Raw genomic sequence first — 23,349 nt, 5'->3', positions numbered from 1 at the left:
TTTTCTATTTTTTATCCCCAACATACCCCCCAAAGCGTTTTTTGAAATTTTAAAATTTGGGGGGTAATCCTAGTTCGTGAGACACCCTGTATAGAATCATATGGAGTCATTTGGTGGCGCTGGCAAGCAATTTTGTCTTATCGTCATGCTTTGTTTTCAGATAATGCAGTATGTAATAAAAAAATATGTTTTTGTGCAAAAAATGCTAATTTTCATTTGTATATTCATATGTTTGTCCTGTAAAACCTAATAAAATCGATAAAATTATTTTTTGAAATGTTTTACCGCGCGGGAATTTGAAAGTATCAATAATCTTTAGAGAATGAATGTGAGACAATTTTTTTGGAAATTTCTCAGTTATTCGAATATTCTCAATCGCAGCCGCTGCTCATTGTGGTATATACAACGCTCTGCTGCCGATTACCATCGGATATTCAGATAGCTAGATAAACTGCTGTCGATAACTGAACTACTTAATCATATAAAAATGTTCAAATATGTTGTTATTCAATAGATTCAAAATAAGGGGGCTGTATTTGCAAATTTTTAATACTGAAACAGTACAACGTTCATTCGAAAAGTGTTCAAGCATTCGCAAATTCAACAATTTAAATAAACGCGTCTCATATTCATTTATACATACATATGGAAATGATTTAATGAATCTCACCTTCTACTCTTTCGCTTATGGGTGACTTCTGTAAGCAAGAACTTCAAGTGACATTGATTAGGCCACGTTCATTCTCAGCACATATATTTTTGTATATTCCTCATAACGATAACATATAATATTGTATTATTTCCTCTTCTTCTTTTTTATTTTGATAATTTTTGCGAGTATTTCTAATTTGTTGATGCGATGAAACGTTAAAGGTTATTTAAGTAATGAGAGCCGAACAGCTTTGGCATTTATGTGATGTGCAATGATGATTCTAGTTGAAAAACAATATAAATTGAGTGTGTCCATTTAAGACAAATGATGTGTGTTATTATGTTTCTCAATGTTTTTTTATTCGCACCGAAAAACCGATGGGATAAAGAGACATTGAAATGTTGTTCAAAATCATAATTAATGAAACCATCGTCATTAATTATGTGCTATGGTTTAGGTTCTATTTTTTTTTGGAGGAGAGGGGGGGTGGTGTGTGGACAGTAAAGTGCAGAAATACGTTTTGAAATGTCAATTAAAATATAGCAACATAAATATAAAATAAATGTATATATATGTACTTAACATCCTGATTCGGAAAATTGGTTGGTTCTCGTATTGGTCACATTTCTCTGGTCATCATTATCATCACACCTAACCACATCATTACTTGATATTTGTACTCGTCATCGGATTTGTTGTAAACGTCGTCGTCGTTGATCTTGTCGTTGTTGTTGTTCATCGTCTTCGTCGTGTTGTTGTCGTCGTCGCCGTCGATTCATCAACATTCAGCTCAGCAATTTAACGCAAGCACCTAGAAGAATGTATCTTGAGACATGATTGTGCCTCACCTCTTTTCATTCATTATCATACTTTGTGTTGGCGATGTGCCATTATGCACGATTGTATGATGGTTACCGTGTTGTGTACGCCGAATGGTTGACATGAAACTTGTATCACAAGCGTTTGTTGCCATTGACATACCAAGACGATGATGCGTCTGCTGGATTTGCTTGCAACACAGATACCGATGAAAATGCTGACGAAACACACCGGATACACAGTATAAAGCCACAGGATTAATGCATGAATTCAGAAAACTGCCATTTTTTTGTGTTGAATGCCAATTTTTCAGGTGCCATCACAAACAGGATGTAATATGATCAACGTTTACAGCATTTTTTAACCGCCCGGACACCACATTGCCACAGTAGTGCGCGCACAACACAACAACATTGTCATTATCAGGCCATTGTGATTGGTAAGACAAACGAGATGCAGAGAAGGGAAAAAAATGAAAGAAAAAAAGAACAATAGACCATGATAATAATAATTAAAGACACGAATGATTAAAGAAAAGGAACACAACAGACACAAGGATTACAATTTTCTATCTATTTCTCACTCTCACTCTCTCTAATGAAATGTGTCGATGGCGTTATTGACTGAACTTTGATGTTTGAAGTCCTCATCTAATACCCATTTACTTCCGCTTGTTTTTTGGTAGAAGAATTTTTTCATTGTTTGTTTCGAGCTTAAAGCTCTCTCTCTCTCTCTCTCTCTCTCTTAAAACGTAATATGACAATTGTACAATGTACAGCAAATATAATTAAAATTCCCAATATCAATTTATCACAATGATTTGGAAGATAATAAAAGCGCGAATACATTTACTGACATGTCTAATGTCAATAGAAATTATCCATGATAATAGCCGGAAGCGACCAATGAATATATTAATTGCATGATAATTATTTGTCAGAAATATGCAGAGCAACATTTTCTGCTGGTTTTTTTTTATTATTTTAATCATATTACTTCCTATAAATAAATGAAGCCATTCATCAGTCGTTGCAAAAATATATAGAAATTTGAATCACATCATCGAAGATGCTCATCAAAATGACAAACGACCCATTCTCCCAATTATCAACTAAATTAAACATTTTTATGCCAAGTGGAGACTTTTTGCAAGTTTTTTCTGTTCAACTTTAATGCATCCATAAATGCCATTTCTGAAATATTCCCCATGTATTTTTCATACAATTTAATTATTTCGAGAGAAAAAAACTTTCTTTGAAGGTACAGCGAATTGTATAAAAGTAAAAAAAAAATGTACTGAAATCGTAATTAAATTAATCGGCGTAATGGAATTTTTTTTTCCACTTCCGTGAAATAAAAATAGGCTTCTCTGGGTTTTTTTTAATGCAAACAGCCACCAGAATCTTGCATAATGGCATTCTCAATATTATTGGAAGTATTTATTCATGTACATTGAATTGAGAGAGATTGTGAAAAAAATGAATTCATCATTTTTGTTGTGGAATTAAATTTTAAAAAAATACCAAGAATTATAAATACATTATTGATTTTACTTGAATGTCGTAAGCATGAATCAAATGAATCATAACGCAATAAAGAGATATAAAAAACTATGACTTTTACATCAATGCCAAATGATGGAAATAGAATTTATAAAGGAACGTTTTTTGAAATTCCAAATGTATTGTTATAGTTGAAACTTGCTTGTTACCGTTGCCACATATTTTCGTTGTTTTCTTTCATTGAATGTTCGATATCCATAAAAATACATTCTTTTATACAAACCTCAAGGAAAATCCGGCAATTTTTGTTATGTGCCAAAAAGTGTCGTAATCTTGTTCACTATTTGGATTCAAGTGAAACCATAGCATATACACATGGTACGGAAGGAAACAGATGATAAACACTGAAAATAGAACATAACAATAGTTTGTGTAAATATATTTATCTAGTGAAACTCTATTGTGGATGAAAAGGTTCTTTTTATCCAAATTGGCCTCATATTGAAAGGAACAGTAACAAGAAACGTCATATGAAATGAGAAAAAATTGCTTTGCTTCGCGTACAACCGATTGGAGAAAGTTTTTATGGGTAATTTAGTTATATGTGTGAAATTATTTCATATTTCCCCACTATGCAATAAAAGTGTGCATCAAACTATTAATTTTCTTGTTGTAGTGAACCTTTGAAAATGTATCCCATTTTCGGTTTCATATTTCACAAAACAAAAATCAAGTTTTATTTAAATTGTTATGAATTCGAAGTTAGTACGCACATTTATTGGTAGTATTGTATGTACGAGACTCATGTCAGTTATTCACAAAGCAAATGCGCCAATAAATCCACATTCGTTCCAAACATCGGCGTGGACGCATCAAATTAAAACTAAAACTTACCAATTACAAATGTTACAACCATACGTGCAACATGGCGTCTAGCGCGAGCTTGGGCTCTTTGTGGTCCAGCCACGCAAGGGCCGTCACCAGGCACCTCACGTGTGCTCAAATGCAATCGTCGTGCCATCAATGCGTAAAGTATTCCGATAATCGACAAGGGTAGAAAATAGTATGCAATTGACTTTGCAACCACATTATACCTGAAATGAAATAAAATGGTTTGCATTTCATTTGATTGTTATTGAGTACATATACGAACATTCTCGAGAAAGTAAAACTTTTCAAATAAAATACAGCAGTTCAAGTATGAATGCATATATTTTATAGTTAACTATAAACTTGTACAATAAAATTCATGAGAATGCTGGAAAACCATCAAAATTGGATATAGTCATCCAAATGTGAAACTCAACACCATTTTCAACGAGGCAAGACACTTTTTTTTCTTCGAATATAAAAGTTAGTTTTAGTTATAATTATTTCTTAAAATTGTCGACTTTTTGATTAAAAAGTTTGATTTGATTTCGTTGGAAAAAGAAAAGCGTGACTTGAGATTTTTTGGTGATTCGCTCTGAATGTAGGTTAAAACTAATTGTGATGAGATATGTATATCAATGGACTTCAATCTGATGAGATATGTTTGGTGTTTCTTTAACAAAAAACGTAGCTTTTTTATACAGAAATATCAACAATTAAATTTGAATACAAAACATATTTTCTACCATTTTTGCTATCATTTATTTAAAAATATGTATCACAGCAAAAGTAATTGCAGATTCAAAACGAAAAAAAAGTGATGACTACAAAATACCAGAAATAAAATCAATTATGCGGTGGAATTGTATTCGAATGACTTGAACATTATGTCCGGCATTCAAAAAAATAAAAGCACTTTGTTTGATTGTCGCATTTAAAACGAGAGACCGAATTTCAAATTGAATGAAATAAACCAATCGCATCCAAAATGTCAATATCAATTTTCACAATTGCCTGAAATTGGCAATTATTTTTCTCGTCGACATTGATAACATTTCGTTTCGCTTATTTTAAATGTTAAAACGTTTAATTGAATTTGACCGATTCGAGTTTTGTAAATATTATAACACTTGCTTTAGTTCATTTCAAGAAAACCACAAAATAGTTTAAATTAGTCGACAAATTTTAAGTTTTATGTTAAACTGTTGCAATTTGCAAAGATTTACTTGGAAAACTATTTGCCGATTGCGATTTTCCGATGTAAAGAAACAATTTCTGATGAAATAATTTTCAATTGGATCTCAATGGTTTCTCGGTGAAATGAATATTTCATTATGTAATTCGGTTTTTCTTAACAAACTGAAGCATAAACCAAACTAAAATACATGAAATTGCAATTCAATTATGGTTGAGAAGAGTGGCTTTGTGAAAATACCTTTGCACTGCGATAATGTAAATTATTGTACATGACTGAGCTTCTTCAGATGAATCAATGCAAATTCAAATGATTTTCGTAAAGTTTTTTTTTATTGTGTTTCATCGCTGTCAAGTTAATGACTAAAAATAGTGTCCAACTAATAAGAAAAATGTGCCTTAAGCTTCTAGATAGATGCAATGTAGATCAAACGAATGTTTTTCTTTAAAAAAAATTTCATATCATATGTGTCATATACTGTCTGAGCGTAATATTGTGTGGGAAGCGAATTGAAATAGTGACAAAATCATGAGAATTTGATATGCTGTGGAATGTGTAAATAAACCACGTATCATCCCATTGTCAACCTGCAATACAATAAGAGCAGATATTTTTCATTTTTTCAGCATTTGATTGAATTGGAATCCGTTTTTTTTTTGGTAGAATACTTTTCCTTTTCGTTGCAATAATGTACCAACTTTTTTTTTCATTAATCCATTCATTTTACATAAGGAAGCTTATGCATATGTAAGTCCTACTTTAGAAAAGTAGATGCTATTTTTGTGTAACCACACATGAATAGGAGCAGTTATGTCGAAATCATTGTTTAACAAATCAAGATGTGGGCAAAGTGAATCACTGAACACTATGACAATAATAACGAAATGTTAGACGAACCATGTACATTGAATAGATTAGATAGAGAAAAAAAATTATTTGAAACAAATTAAAACAGCACAAAATATAACGTGCACAGCAACAATATAACCAAGTTGTTTACACCGATGCAAACATATATGATGGATTACTGCGAACGAACCGAATTGCAAATACAAAAAGTTGATGGAGTAAGTAAGTGGAAAAATGAAGTTTCGATTTCAATATGCTTTTCGATTGTGATGAATTGGTGATGTGTTCATGCTTGTGCTCAATCAAATATAAAGAATATGATAGCGTTGGCATATTTGAAGCAACTTGTGTAGTTTACTCGAATATGGAGAGAGAGAGAGAGAGAGAGAGAGAAACAGGAACACAGAGATTCACACAAGCAAAAGAGAAAAAAAATTGCCAATTTTAGCATTCATGCCGGTTTTTTAGATTTAGAGTGTTATAGCATTACGGCATATGGAATACATACGGTGCATAAAACATTATAAGAAACGAAAAATACAATCACTTCTGTATGAATATGAATTATATAGAACAAAGAGATATTCGACATCGATTTTTGCCACCAAGAAATTAAATTTATGCTAATTTGTATGGCTGAAAATGTGTCACACATATTGCATTATAACAAACACAATGAACACCATTAGGAAATTCACTTTTGAAAGCAAATCACTGAAGTATATCTACCGCAAATAGAGTTTCGAACAGAATATTTACTTTGTTCAACTCGATGCGCACAACTTTGACACAAATCACATTTCATATGATTTTAATGGTTTTATTTGTTGGTTTTCCATAGGAAAGTTATGCTTTATTATGGTTTAAGTAATGCGAAAAACAAAACAAATATAATGAAGGGAAGCCTATATATGAACACGCACCACTCATGAAAAATACTTTAACGTACATAGATTCAAAAAATCAAACGAAAGATGGAAGATACCAGAATACATTCCCCCTATGCGCATTCGACAATAATTAAATATACAAGAGAAGAGGTTAACTCAACATTTCTTATTCAAAAAATGCACTTATCTCGATCCATAAATTTTCAAATGATAACTTTAATGCCTCGCAAACCGTCAAAGGGAACGAGGTATACCCATGAAATATTCTCAAAATGTGGATTTGGATAAACCAACAATTTACATTCAATTAAAAGATGTAAATCTTCTGACTGCAGAAAAGAGGCTCCTATTATTTTTCAGTTTGGAACATCCATTTGACGCAAATATCAGTGACACTGAATTTTTAATGTGAAAATTTTCCTTTCGAGGTAAAATTGGAAATGTGTAAGAAAAGGAAGATTTTTATATCTAAATATCAGAAGTGTGCGAGGTTTGATTTCTAGAGTGGGAGGGGAGAATTTTCAAAATTCGACCAAAAAAAGGTTCACACTTTTTTCGCCAAAAACTCTAAAAAATCGAAAGTTTCTTTCCAAAATTTCGTTCTAATAACCCCCACTCGGATTGATTACGGGGGAACATGAATTTTACTCAAAAACCCTACCAAATCGAAAAAAAAATTCTGAACCTGAAGAGTGGGTAAACACCTCCCTGTACACAGTGTACACTACTGATATAATAAAATGGAAGGTCTGTATTAAATAAAAATCAAGTCTCTTATGTTTTCATTTATCGAATGGATGGAAATAATATTTTTGTTAAAGAAAATAATGTATTGGTAAAGAATCATCTCATTCGGATACGTAGAATACAATTTGCTGATTACCAGTCATCATTTTATTGTGCATTATACATGATCTTTGGCGAAAAGATCTCCTTCTTATCTCGCCTTTCTATTATTTATGAAGAAAAATCGCCGATTCAATAAAACGAAATATTCGATTATAATAATGTGATTCATGCCATGAAATGAAAAGAAGAGAACAGAAGCGCCCGGTCGCATTACCAATGAAGATTTAAACTGAATTCACTTGGGATTAGTCCATTACACTATCATTGGTTAAATGATCAAATGCTGACGATAACCACTTTAGAGATTTTCTGCATGATGTGTATCGACTGTGCTTTTCCCCACAGAAAATCACCTTTTTTCGGTTCATTCTTTCTTTTCTTTTTTTTTCATGTATATTAAAATTCCCAGGTGAATATAATGCCGTTGATTCGTATCTCTTTTTCGCTTTCTCTCCTTCACTCTTTTGTGTTCTGTCATTTTTTCTTCTTCTTCCAAGTTTTGTGAATTCTCTGCAAAAACGAAAACATTCTTGCACTGTGTGTGGTTTCATGTTCAACGATGTGTTCAAGATGTGCTTGTCTGCATTTTATATGTTAATTTCATTGTTTTCAGAATAAAGCAAAAAAAAAAAAAAAAAATACACAGAAAGAAAATGAGAAATATGTGTGCATCAAGTAGTAGTAAGAAATTTCACAGTGAAATCGCTGTCGGTTCCAGAGGAAACCATCAATTTTTATTGAGATTGCCTCCATCGGATGTTTAATTTTTTTTTGTTCTGCGATAAAAGTTCATCTTGTACACATTATGCATTAAAAAAACCTGCCGATAATTCGTATTAAATTGAGCATTCAGTACATCCTATAGGATCCAGTGAATTTTTAGCCATCAATTGTCCCAAATGTGGTTCAAGTGATTTTGCTATCTAAAAAAATGCCATTGTTGAGCTTTTATGAAATTATATTCACATGAATATCAAAATTGCTACAAAAATCATTTTATATATACTACCATCGTGATACGACCGTGTCGCTTATCAGCTGTATTTGATGCAAGACCCGTTTTTCACTATGTTTTTAGTATCAAAACGACGACAAGGCCTTTTTTCTCGACATAGCACAGTTCTTTTTTTACATAAATGCATATATCTCTAGGAAAACTCAATACAAAAAAGATAATAGAAAAAAGAACGTCTCTTACAACCGAGTTATTTTAATAGGAATCCCATCCGTTCCAAAATCGAATGTGCTTGTATAAATCGTGTGCATATTATTTCAAAATTCAGCCCACTTTGATTAAATCCATATAGCACAATGTTATCCAAGAGAAAGTGAGTTGATTTGCACAGACATAAAAAGACAATCATCTATAAAATCGACGAAAATAAACTACTTTTGTCGTACACATTGTTCAAATGAAATGAAAGGAAAAGTACCTGATTCAAATGAAAATGAAATGTTTCGTTCAACGAACCACGATATTTATTGTAAATTACCCGGTACTTAATTGAATGTATTACTTTTTTACGTTCAATTTTCACTTTTCTCAAACTCCCACTCTTTCCATGTAAAATTTTTTCTTTGTCGTTTAATTCATCTCTCACCTTCGAATGAATTATTCAATTTAAGTACTTGAATAAAACACTGTAACTTTCATTGTCGACAGAAAAAAACAACAACAAATAAATAGTTATATTAAATTTTACGTTAGTTCATCTAAATTGAAGTATACAGTTTACGAAAAACTTTTGACATTGGAATTGGTTTGCTTTAGTTAGTTTACCAACATCAGCACAATGAATCACCATTCATTATGGATAGATTATAAATAATAATGCTGTCATCTGAATAAATTTCTGACACGTTAAAACTATTTTCGCTTTCATATCGCCAACATCGCACGCGTCATAATTGTCGCGAGCTTTTTAATTTAAATACATGTTAACTTTTATTTATGTACTTTATTTATGGATGTTATAAATTTGTGTATGCTTTACGACTGAGTAGGTGGAATGATTTATTTTTATGAATCGCTGGAATAATAACGTAAAAGTTGTACATAATTTTCGATTTTTGAATTTGAACCGGAAAAAGTCTGTGTGTGTTTTTTATCATTTCGTAAAAGCCCTTTTTTGTATGTAAGAGATGGTTTTTTTATGCATTAATTTATTTGAAAAATCAATATTTCGGAAATTGTTTTTCTTTTTTCGTATCGGAACGAATTTCGATATTAATTAATAACGTAAATGCCAGTGGATCACAAATAATACTTACTGAGCATAGGTTTTGGATGTAAGTCCTTCTTGGCCGAATGGTGTACAAGTGATGATTGTTTGATTGGTTGTGTTATTAAGCACAACAGTTACGGCTTCCGACATGATAGCGGCCGGCGTTGCACACACAATTGCCAGAACCCATATTAAAAGTGCTGTTAGCACGGTCAATGGTTTTGTCTGCAATCGAGAGAAAATCAAGACGATTAATAGCACGGAAACAACCACTCATAATTGAATGGGTAAGAATAATCATGAGCTCCAAACATTCTTTAAAAAAATACTGATACAAGACGATGAATTAAAATAAATGAGATACTAACTCGCGTTTAAAATAAATCTGATACTTGAAAGATATTGAAAATAAAAGTGGTATGTATCACTTTTATTTTCAATTCGTTCAAGTATCAATTTTATTTTCAATTCTGGCTAGTATCTCATTTATTTTAACACATTTGTGCATTATACCGAGTCTCCGAGAGTTTCATATAAGCCTTCCCATGTAGATGGTAAAAAATCGTGAAAAATGAAAAAAAATAATTAAAATTTTTTTCTTCGATTTACAAATACTATTCAATTTTCTGTACCATCTGGTGAAATCAGAATGAAAAAAATCGCATTCCTTATCACCCAAATCACGATTGGCATTCGGCCACTATTCAATAGGTGTTACATAGGAAGTTTATATGAAACCACAGCAATGAAATCCCTACTACCGTGCTAGATGGTGTCGACACGAGTGGACGGATTTTTAAATTTATTTGAACGACGCCATGTTACTATACTTGTCCATTACAACGTACATGTAACAGAATAAACACACAGTCCATATCCACGCTATTGGACATAACCGATTTGAACCGTCAATGTGAACTAGATCAAGTATAGAACTTTACATAGGATCATATACGATGAATATGGATTACACAGTCTGTTTCAAAATACCGTCACCAATGTCGACACCATTTGACATCAAAATTTTGACAGTAAAAATATGTGTTATTGTTGTTGTCGTTTCATTGCTGTGTATGAAACTCTCGGAGACTCGGTATAGAGCACTCCAAAAGTGAAAAAAATCAAGATCTTGATTTGCATGATAAGGAACGCGATTTTTTTCATTCTGATTTCACCAGGTGATACAGAAAGTTGAGAAGTATTTGAGAATTGAAGAAAAAAAATTAATTATTTTTTTTCATTTTTCACGATTTTTTACCATTTACATGGGCGGCTTGTATGAAAAACACGGAAGACCGCAAATGCGAAATACGAAGACCGCAATATGAAATGGCAAATGAAAAATACGTACACGGACGTGTGACAGTGCCATTTCAGCGGTCTTCCGTGTTTTTCATACAAGCCTCCCATGTAGATGGTGAAAAAATCGCGAAAAATGAAAAAAATAATTAAATTTTTTTTCTTCGATTTACAAATACTACTCAATTTTCTGTATCACCTGGTGAAATCAGAATGAAAAAAATCGCATCCCATATCATATAAATCACGATCTGGACTTTTTTCACTGTTTGGGTGCTCTATACCGAGTCTCCGAGAGTTTCATATAAACTTCCTATGTAACACCTATTGAATAGTGACCGAATGCCAATCGTGATTTGGGTGATAGGGAATGCGATTTTTTTCATTCTGATTTCACCAGATGGTACAGAAAATTGAATAGTATTTGTAAATCGAAGAAAAAAAATTTAATTATTTTTTTTCATTTTTCACGATTTTTTACCATCTACATGGGAAGGCTTATATGAAACTCTCGGAGACTCGGTATAATGCACAAATGTGTTAAAATAAATGAGATACTAGCCAGAATTGAAAATAAATTTGATACTTGAACGAATTGAAAATAAAAGTGATACATACCACTTTTATTTTCAATATCTTTCAAGTATCAGATTTATTTTAAACGCGAGTTAGTATCTCATTTATTTTAATTCATCGTCTTGTATCAGTATTTTTTTAAAGAATGTTTGGAGCTCATGATTATTCTTACCCATTCAATTAGAGATAACCAATAAATCTAATTCTATGCTGCCCACACATGCCATATGTACAGATAAGCTTACAATAGAAGTTACTTTGCCTTCAATTGTACCATCGGTAGATATATATGTGCGAACGTTTCCATTTGGAAAAAATGGCATTGAAAATGACGGCAATTAATTCAAATTTTGCATCGAAATAGACTAACTCATGCTACTAACAGTCACTGACCACTAGCATTCACATGATCTTTTTCGTTCGAATACACTTTTACCAAATGTACTTTATATTCGTTTAGTTTAGTGTAATAAATGTGTGTGGAGTTTGGTATACCTGCAGCTTCCGCAATGGATTTACAATGGCACAGTATCGATCCGCTGAAAGTGCGGTCAATGTGAATACAGACACACCAATTGAAATATCCTTTGCACATTCTGTGATGCGACACAATGCTGAACCCCATGGCCACGAGTCAAGCGTATAAATCAGTGATGCTAACGGTACACATATTATGATGACCAACAGATCAGCCAATGCTAACGAAAAAATATACCTAAATTAGAAGAGAGAAACAAAAAATTATAGGAAACTTTATTAAACTTGAATAACAAATGAAATTGAAACGAAGATTATATTCGAAGTAATTAGATGTAAATTATGTTGTTGGGATGCCACATTCAGTATAATCGTTCATGTCCAATTCAAGCACACGTGTGTATGTGTGTGTACATTTTATATGGCAAATAAATTCATTGCTTGAAAACAGATTATCGCCCAAAAAAAAAATCCAAAATAGATAGATATATATGCGCCGCATAAAAATACGTATATTTAGTATAAAAACACTCGATTTCGGGCTACTCATGTGCCCATGAACGCCCAAAATATCTGTTCAAAGATCCCAAGTGTATGGCTTGAATCCTGCCCGGTCCCGGAAATTTTTCGAGTCACGGACGTTCGGTTCGGGTTTATATAAAATGGCACAATAGCGAAACTGTTGAAGACACTTCGAATGGAAATAAGCATCCTGCTATATGACGCATGGATTTATTCTTTTGTGAATACTTGCCAATCGAGCTTACACCATATATATATACAATTTTTATCGACTCACATACCATTTTGCAATCATTTACATTTTACACACGCTCACATAACCATATTGTTTATTTATTTGTTTTTCAACAGGTTTTCACAAATCCCATTACCGTTAAAAATTAATGATGCGAATAATTTTATGCACATAAATTGAATTGGCGTTTGTCAATTATATATTGAATTTTCAATGTTTAAACATTGTTAAATTCATGCACCTGTTTTGATCCATGGTCGACCAAAAAATAAAATATTCTCCTTTTTTACATACAACAGACACATGCACACGCTTTTAAATTTCCGAGGAACATTGGTCATTGTTGTTTTACATAAAATAGATAAATCCGATTTTGGTTGGTAAAACCGATATTTTATCAGACTTTTTTTACGAAATTAAATCAATGATTTTTTATGACGTAACTTTATCGTGTATAAAAAAAGGAGATGAATTGAAACTTTTAAATTGACTAGCTCATATGAACGTATAATAATAACACATTGAATGATATTGAACCACATACCGTCATATATCTAGCGATTGGTTAGAAAACAAATTTGTTCTATAAAATATACAACATTTGCATGAGTTTAAATTCAATTGCTTGAAAAGTGGTCAAGAAAATGTATCATCAAATAAGTCAGTTGATTAATTCAAAGTACAAAACATGGAAGCATATATTTTAAACCACACTGGCACAGTGGCATGAACTTAATAAATATGTTTGTTATGCAAAAAAATGGTAATTAAACGGTCAAAATGGTTACGCTTAATGGGAATTGTTAAAAAAAATAGAAAGCGAGAGATTTGTTGCCAGCATTCAATTCTCAACATAAGCTTGATATGTATATGTTGTTTAATTTGCGGTTTATTCCAGAGAAATTATCCAGACCTTTGTTCGTTTAGTATTTGTTTTTTTGTTCATCATTCTCTTTGTGAATGTTTTCACACATCATCAATTCGATACGGGATATTCCAGATGGATAAAAGCCACACAGCACACAACGATTTTCTTACTATCCAAAAAGGACTTAACGAACGAGGAACAAAAAATAAAATAAAATATTCGGTGGTGCGTTTTATATTTTGCCCATTTGAGTAATGGTTTCTTGGTTGTTCTCTTTTTTCTTTTTTTGTAAATGCGGTAGAACATTTGGTATAATAAAAGGTTTTGCGTTAAAAGCGTTAAAATGGTCTTCACACATGCGATATGCGTGCGTGTGTGTGTTTCGGTTTTCGGAGCGTGCAAACAATCAACAGGGTTAGCATTAAATTCCTCATTTGATTGAGAAAATTGATTCAGAAGCCGACCGGCTCAATTGGGTGATTGCGTGAATATATTGCTCATTTCTTATCACTACTGTGAATAAACCACATTTCTCTAACTCGATTCGATTTTTTTTACTTTTTTGTTTGAAAACCACACTCACGTGTGAACACAAAAAAAAACGAGAAGCATATGCAGAAATAACGATTGAAATCGCTTAAGATCTGCTTATCATCGACATTCCATCACATGCACGCACATTTTCATTCTTTTATTGTACTTTGCGTAGATCAGACGTATCTTGTCGGCTAAAAATGATTTTCCATGAGAATAAAAAAAATATAATACAGATGAAGTGAGAGATTTGTATTTTCTAATAGCCTTTTTTCGTTATTCAACATCATGAAAAAGTAAATAAACAAATATGATCATGCTTTCAGTCGATTTTCCATTAACAATCTCTTAACATACAAAACTGAATACCTGTGCACTTTTTCTTCTTCTTCATAAATCGAGATAAAACAACGCGTTCAATGAAATTATGATATTCACTCGTATATACAAATTGATAGGAATGTGGTTTCAGGGCTGGTTGTGATCTCATTTGGCACCTTAGTTCCAAATTCTCTTATGTGAAACCAAATATCAAATGTCTTCAACAAAACTTGCTCGAGGCAACCTAGTACACACGTTCTTTGATCCATTTAAACCGCCATGCTCTCATGTATGTACGAAAAGCAGATTGTGCTCGCGTGAATGAAATGATTCAACAAACAAACAATAAAAAACAATTTCAAACGAAACATATTTCGAAATGAGAAAAACGCCAGAAGACATTTTCTACGATATACATGCAACACACTAAAACGCAAGCATACATCATCAATATTTCCATTGATTTTAACTCCTTCTTGATTGAACTGTGTGTGGTTTCATGTTTCCTAAACTATCTCTTGCAATAAAAGCAAAAATTGAAAAATAAAAACTCTGGAACTAAATCATCTGTTAATTAGGCAAAAGAAAATATAATTGAATCAAACCAGCTTTGGTCATTGAGTCGTTAATTTGGATAGCACTCACGCGCACTACCCTGAATTTACCGTTGCACACACACACACACAACAGAGAAAGAGAGAGAGAGAGAGTACGATAGAAAAGGCAACATAAGCCGGGCGTGTTTTTTCGATCATTGTTTTTGCGGCCAAATACTACTACACTTCGAGGTATATTCATTTGTTAAAATTAAAGCATAGTGAATATTATATTCACATGCATTTTCCCACATGAAACGCAAACAAGCTACTCCATTACGATTAATTAAAGTCCACCATGCGTACCGCAGACTGCTGGCCATTATTTTTTGTTTGTTCCTTAATTCGTGTGTTTTCGTCTATTCATAAAACCTACATCATCTTTCAAGTGAATGACAATGAGGGCATTTGTCAGAGTAAAATGAACACTATTTTGAAAACGAATGTGCAAAAAAAGATAAACCACATCGCGGTATAGAAAAAGAGGACCAAAAGTGCAGCAAACCAAATGCCATTCATATTAGACAATGGATTATACCATCACTTTTATCACGCATTTCGTCGACGTGTTCTCTCTTTTTTTTCACCGAAAATGTGCTCTATTTGATACGAGTAAACAATTGCGATGAGAATGCGACAATAACAACACCATAAAGAAATTTGTCTAGAATACAGAAATTCAACGAAACGACGCATGGCTGCCTTTTGTTCTCTATTTAACACGTTTCTGTTTTTCATTTCTGGCAAAATATTTTGCTCAAATGTTGCTCAGTCAAATCCCCTCCACAAATTGATAACATTTGTGAAATGGTCGAAAATTTACCTTGGATATTGACATCGTTTCAAAAGTCTGGATTAAAATTAGGTCATTCAGGCAAATGGAATTGGGTCATTTTTTTAAAATATTAAAAGAAATAATTAAATTGGTATTAATTGTTTATTTTTATTTTCCGTCTCGAATGTGGGTTATTATTACTTAACAAATGTTCATGCTCTAAATATACAACGGCTCAAAATTTGGTAGAAAATGATTAATTATGCGGTTTGGCTGGCATTACGCAAACCATTCGAACAACGGTCACCGAAGAAGAGATTTTTGTGTTTTCACCAAAGGCAAATAGTGGTTAGGAAGCGATAAATAAACATGCGCACACATAAAATTAAGTAAGTAAACATTAATTCATTCCATTAACTGAAAGAGATTTCGTTGAATAGCATTTAAATCATTTCTCAATGATAATTTTTTCATTTTATTCTAAACTAGTTCCGTTGACTATCTTATTTACTTCTTATTTACTTTCTCTTCAGTGTTCATTTCCTACATTCAGTATTTTTGGGCAAAAACAGTGAAAACAATATTATAGACGTTTTACAGATTCACAAGTACAATAGATTTGATTGAAAGTTTTCAAATTGATTTTCGCTTCTTGTTTATCCTCTCACAAAAATCTCTACTTTTAAGCACATTTTCTATTTCTAAGAATGCAAACTGACCAGAGACGAAAATAGATAGGATAACCAAATTCAAAATGAAAGATTGATTGATTGATGTGGTTTGAAGGGCACTTTAGTTCATTAAAATGAAAGCGGAATCCGATTTTAACCTAATTCCCAGGAAGACAATGTTTTACTGGTCCAAAATGGATGTCAGCTGAGAATCTCGACCCGAGATACATCAAAATTCAATAGATAAATCCAATAGCTCTACATTTTATGTGGTGCTAAAAAAATTGTTTCCCCATTTCCCCCTGAGTACGATAATAAAATATGAAATCTTTATTATTATGGTTTTTATGTAGTTGACAGTTACGAATAAAGTGTATATTAACTATAAATAATAAAATAAACGTACTATATGAACTTGCTTTGAATGAAGCCAAAAAAAAAACTGGAATGAGCGCTTGGATTATGTACCATTTTTTATATTTATGTATTATTTCGCACTCGTGTACATCAACTTGAATAAAGCCAAAAAAAAAAATCACATGAAAAAATGCGTATTGTTATTTTAGAATTGAATTATTTTCATTTTTATCACAATGTTACATATTTTTTGTATGCGGCATATGAAAATTTGTATTGTAAAAAATTGAAATGGCAAGTTTTCAGACCGTTTTTTTTTGTTGTATGTGGGATTTGTAAAATAAAATAAATTAAGCGATTTTCAATCTCTGAATGGCTCAGGTGCCAAGTGACTCATATTGTTTACCAATGTTTTTTTTTTAAATAATGAATATAAACAGTTGATAAAACACCTGTATGCACAATTCCACATGAGAGTAGCACTTTAGAAAACATTACTTCTGAAAATGTATGTATTCTCTTTAAATCATCATATCACAACAGATTGTAATTTTTTTTAAAATGATATCAGTATTCCTGCTTGACTTAGCACTTTTTATATGACTTTGGTGAATGAGAAGTAATAAATGAACTAATAATTCAATCGCTTATGCGTTGCAGTTCGTTAGCTTTTAAATTGGAGCTCTTTAAAAATACATTCCCGTAGATAATATTATATTGATCTTGTGTTTTATTCTGTTGCCTGTTGGACCTCTTAGTCCTTTTTTGGCAACAACGCGATGTAGCTGTCAAAATATGCTTTTTTCCTAATATAGGTAAATGCATTAAAGGCGTATTGAAATTTTTTGGCATCATTTTGACAAAAGTGCACAAAATAAGTTGAATAGTGCATACTCTTAGGCTATATTATTATAATACGCTCTCTGATTTATTTGGAATTTTATGATGAATGTTCATTTCATGTATGCCGCACCACTGATGTACGAAAACAAAACATTTTTTTCATCTTTGTTATTTACAGAAAGAAAATCTTGCGTACAGAATCTGTTCTACAGATAAACAAAAGCCACACCAAATCGCTTTCATTCATATTCTTTTTGTTCTCATTTTATTCATAGCCACAATACAAAATCTAGAATGTAGCGTAAAAATCGTTTTAACATGTTTACATTTCAGTTGATTTAATATTTTTTTCATGATCCATGCAGCTCTTACTGTTCATTCATGATTGATTTTAATTTACTTCCACGTTCAGTGTTGCTGCTGAATTCTGTTTCTTCGCTCTCTCTCTCTTTCTCTCTCTATTTCTGTGAGAAAGTTAGATTTTTGTTTTCACAAGAAGCCAAAATAAAACCACCAAAGATTGGACGTTAAGAAATACCAAATATTCCGGTATGAAAATGTCATATAATATTATGGATCCTACGTTTATATTCTCATAAATAATATATGTCGCAAATATATATAAATTATTTGAGTCTGATGCAGACATTTCATTGAGCAATGGCATGTATTTATGGTATACGTGCATATGCTTTAACTAAGTGGTTTTTATTTCGTTGGGTATGTATTTTTTTTTTGGATAAGGATTATATCGTAATATTTAGTTCAAAAGCTTTTTGAAATGATGCAAACTTTTACTTTATGACCCGAAGACGTTTGCTTCTAGTTAAAACGCATATATGTGACCGCATCACTTACATATAACCAGCAATATTCTCATTACACCCAAAATGACGAACACAATATGTGAACATACTTAATGAAAAAACCGTATTGGTGACATTTACACTTCGTTTGATTGAAATAAATGCCATAAGCATTAAATAAATTAATGTTTTCAATTGTTTTTTATTCTCTTATTTTGATGACCTGGCAGCTAAATCGCATTTTTTACACACATATCCATCACACATTCACAATATTCTCTCTAGTTGCTGATTTGCAGAGATTCGCTTATACTCTATACAAAATAACGTTCAATAACATTCATGCATACCAGTCATAGCGATGACACCAGTTTTTACTGTTTACTTTTTTCTGCATTCAAATGAGAAAAATGCAAAATCGAAGAAAAAAAATATGTACAATCGTATTTTGCACCGCAAAAACTCTATTTACCACTCAATGTATTCTATTTTGGCATTGATACGTATAGCATTCGAAACATTTTGCTTATTAGAATACTCAATGACATTCTGTTAAATTAAAATGTCAAACGACATATTCAAATGGAATGTTTCAGATACACGTTTTTATATTCCATTCAGAGACACACAAAAAAATGTATTCCATTCATTAGCGACGCATGAAAAAGCGAAGCAATAAAATGAAAATTAAAAATGTCGAACGCCATGCAACCAACGTGAGAAAAAAAGATATCGAACAAAAACGAAATTAAAAATCTAAAACAAAAAAAAAAAAATACGTGGAAACAAAAACAAAGATGGCAAAAAAGCAAAGCCCAACCAAACAACCGAAAAACTTGATATGTAAAGAAAAAAAAGCGCATTCAAAAAACATCAGCTTTATAGCCGAAGTGAAGCGAAAATTCTATTTGGAAATGAGTTTTTCCATGAACATGACTTCGTAAAAATGACGGTGGGTCAAGTAGATTTGGCAGCGGATCAAAATCTTATTACACCTGAGAGACTCATTGAAGTCTCGCAAATGAGCTGTAGTTTTGTGTCGATAAATACTATAAAAAATAAGCGCATTTTACTTACGTGTTTGGTATGTTTCGCATTGCTCGGTGTCGTAAAAAAATTACAATTAGCGTGCCATTGCCCACGACGCCCACCACAAAAATAATGCTGAAAATAAATGGAACAATATAGGTTTCAGGACGTTCCGGATATGGTTTGTATCCTTCGCAATCCGATTCGTCTTCAGAGCATTCGCTAATATGTTGAGTTGGTGATGGTAGAAAACTTCCATTGCTCGGCAATATCGTTGGCAGACCCATTTTTGTTTTGATTCTAGCCGTTTGCACTTTCCACAAAATACTGATTGTTATCGTGTTATTCTTTGGTTTTTACGATGTTCGGGTCACAATAATCTTGACTCTCACACATGCAATTGCACACGTAAAGTGTGTGTAATGGTTTACGTGTTTGAGATGTTGTTTATGTTGATTGCTCGACCGGATACACGTGAATGGCCTATATATTGACTCTCTGATATTGTAAATAAAGTTGATTTTTCTATATTTCGTGTTCTCACGATCGTCAATTGATTTAAGTACTTTGGCTTCTTAGTCTTAGCTGTTTTGATTTTTCTTTGTTTGCAAAATAATTCAGCATGTAAATGTATGTATATTTCTGCTTTATTTTCATTGAGTTTTCACACTAAGTGTTCGATTTTCACTTCTTTATTTGTTTTTTGATTTTACCGATTGAACAACAACAGAAAAATTATCAAATGTTTCGTTTTGTCACACAATTTTTATCGATTTGTACTTGTACACCACTTATTTTCTCTGTACATAATTAAACTTTTAAAACTTCAAAAATGGAAATTTGCTCATTTTGAAAATGGGAAATTGACTCTGTGCCATCGATGTTGAAAATTAACTTAAAGCTCTCTCAATTATTTACTCGATCCAACAAAATAAAGAAGCAATTCCACTTGTTTATTTTCAGAATTTCTCTACACAGAACGAAAAAAAAACCAAGAGTGTTTTGTAAATAAACGATGTTTTTTCCTTTCTTTTTCTTCTTTGTTTCGTTTTTGCTGATTTTTGTCTTCTACTTTATCGTATCAATTTACTACCAAATGCTTCCGTTGCATTCACGTTGAGTTCTTCTTACTTAGATTGTTGTGGCAAAACGAAATTGTTTCGTTTTAAAACCAAATTTATAGTCTAAAGATCTTGGATCGATGTGCGTTTCACATTTAAGTTGCAGACATTTTCCACATGATATTCACATTGAATGTTTTGAACGCGATTCTCATTGTACTTCAACATAACCCGTCCTCATCTGAAAAGAGACAAACAAAAAAAAAACACATCACGAATGGGTAATACTATGTATTTAGTTTTGGTTTCAAATATTTATTCGGAATTCGTTCTTATCATTAAGATTATGGTTAGACAAAAATTTTCATATTTCCCCATGGGGCGTATTGTAAGTGCTCATTCTTTTTATATGCGACAAAATGACGACGAAAACAAAAACAACCGGAATAACTGCAATTTTAAGAAATCGACTCGGAACCTTTTCGAACTGATTTCACAAATAAACACACTCTTACTCGATGAAAAACATATCGAACAATAAGAAACGATGCACCCATTTTTATGTGCTTTTTCATGAACTTTACCAAAAAAACATTCTTTAAATTGTTTGATTCGATGAAGAGAAAAAAACTGAGCATCCGAAGTAATATAGCAGCAATTTCTTGTGAGAGTGTTTTTGAAGAGTTGCTTGGAATGAATTGCAATCGATAAACGAATATCGATTGAGTTTGATGTTCAGTGAAATAGCGAGAATAAATAGATATATCTCTTCTGGATAAAATCACCGACCATTTCTTCCACCCAACATTTAATATTGCTGCCACATGTAGAGTCTACATTGTAGACTACAATAGACAAGCGTAAAATACTGTATACAACAAAGTATTTCCATTATGGTAAATGCAAAGCTTAAACAATATTATAAAGTGATTTTTATATGATAAAAGATTTTACAGTTATTAGCTCAAACAGTTTAAGTGGTTTTTTTTTTTGAACTTTTTCTTTGAAAAATAACGTCAAAATGACTGAGCAAAAGCATCTGCGAAACTTAGACAACGTTTTTTTTAACGACCAGACAATTTGGTTTTTCCAGTGCAAAAACTGGGTGAAATTGAAGAAGAAAACAAGTTTTTACGGCAATTGCTTTTTTCTTTTGTTGACATTTTTGTTTCTTCGTTCTTTATGCGGTTTCAGCAATATAACAGTGTTTAGATTGAATAGAATTTCCAAACCGATCTTGATTTCGAATAGGGGTAATTTTAAATCAAGCTTTCAAACGAGACATGGTGGTATTTTGACATTCCGATCATTGTTCTAGAAAATTCCAAAGACTGTTTCTCTGGGGAGGAGGAAAATAAGTAGGAGAGAGCATTGTGGAGGAAGAAGGATCCTCAATTTAAAAGAAAAAAGTATGTTTGAAGAAAAAAAATTCGCCCTCTTTCTCCCTTGGGGTACCCACGAACTCGATACTAGAAAAACTAGAACATATTAGAATGATGTCAAATGTACATGTCATATGGCGTTTTTGGGCGTTTTACTAGAAATATTAGAAAAAATTAGCACATTTTAGAATCCGTGGTTTCCCCCTCGCTTTCTCCGCATTTTTCTTCTCAACATTCCTAGAGGTACAGATCCGTGAAAATTCAATTGAAATCGTGTATTGCTTCTTCGTGCAACATAAATGAAAGTGGCAATTATTTACAATGCATGATACTTATTCAATTCAACATAAATAAAATGAGATTTCATCCAATTTTCATTAAGTCGTGGTTATTTAGTGGATCATCACCATTCGAACGAAAAAGAAAATATGATTTTACTTATATGTTCATGGACAAGTTCACGTTGTCATATTTGAATTGACCATCAGAAAAGTTTGATGTTTTTTTTTTTGTAAAACATCTTTATGAAGAGAACAAAAATAGCCATAACGAAATGTATGGAAACAATCATCTTACGTGTAGATTGACTGGCAACCAACCGGAAAAACTAAAACATTTCGAATACGTGTTTGTTTTTCAATGAATTGGAGTGTACGTGGACACATCGTTATAGCTGATTTCAGTGAAACGGATTAGGTGCTGGTGTTGTTTTAAACCGTTTTTTTCTGTGTCAACAACGATCAATAGAAGTTTTTTCTGCACTGCTCTCACTCGATTGTTTTACCTGAGTTTCTGTTCTGTCATTGAGTATCAATACAAGAGCAAGGAGAAAAAAACAATTGAAATCTTCCATTGTCTTTCTCATTTGCTCCATAATGTTGCGGTAGGTTTCAAAATTGAATGGTCGCGTGAGATTTCTATTGCTCTGTGTTGTTTTTCGCATGGAAAGTGATGCTTTTAAGGTGTTGTAACACAACCTTGTTCCATCGAAGGTGGAAGTATGAACAACGAATTTCGTTCAGATGCGGTTATTTCAAATATAGGTTGTTTATGTTCATTTCAATGCAGCGCGTCACTTTTTTAATGACAACAGCACACAAGAGAGAGAGAGAGAGAGAGAGAGAGAGAGAGAGAGAGAGAGAGAGA

The 23,349-nt window shown here is 32.2% G+C and overlaps 1 protein-coding gene across 3 annotated transcripts in view; it reads right to left on the bottom strand.

Moving 5' to 3' along the window:
- Positions 1 to 18: 18 nt before the first annotated feature.
- Positions 19 to 23,349, bottom strand: part of LOC116342802 (neuropeptide CCHamide-2 receptor-like) — a 63,554-nt gene continuing 40,223 nt past the window's right edge. Inside the window, exons 3-9 of one of the 3 annotated variants that reach the window (XR_004201275.1) lie at positions 19,809 to 21,062; positions 12,222 to 12,441; positions 9,898 to 10,076; positions 3,868 to 4,067; positions 3,257 to 3,377; positions 671 to 1,749; positions 19 to 469 (exon numbers count right to left, since the gene is read on the bottom strand). Coding sequence is in view for 1 of the 3 variants with exons in the window: in XM_031770559.1 (XP_031626419.1) it covers positions 1,438 to 1,463; positions 1,523 to 1,749; positions 3,257 to 3,377; positions 3,868 to 4,067; positions 9,898 to 10,076; positions 12,222 to 12,441; positions 19,809 to 20,047 (1,212 nt within the window). In the remaining 2 variants the exon portion in view is untranslated. Of the gene's footprint in view, positions 1,750 to 3,256; positions 3,378 to 3,867; positions 4,068 to 9,897; positions 10,077 to 12,221; positions 12,442 to 19,808; positions 21,063 to 23,349 lie in introns of all 3 variants that reach the window. The other 2 variants (XR_004201276.1, XM_031770559.1) reach the window with 2 other exon arrangements.

The sequence above is a fragment of the Contarinia nasturtii genome, unplaced genomic scaffold (assembly GCF_009176525.2).
Source record: "Contarinia nasturtii isolate CC-2019 unplaced genomic scaffold, AAFC_CNas_1.1 Cnas_scaffold_129, whole genome shotgun sequence".
Taxonomy (NCBI): domain Eukaryota; kingdom Metazoa; phylum Arthropoda; class Insecta; order Diptera; family Cecidomyiidae; genus Contarinia; species Contarinia nasturtii.
This window is presented reverse-complemented; position numbering and strand designations above follow the sequence as displayed.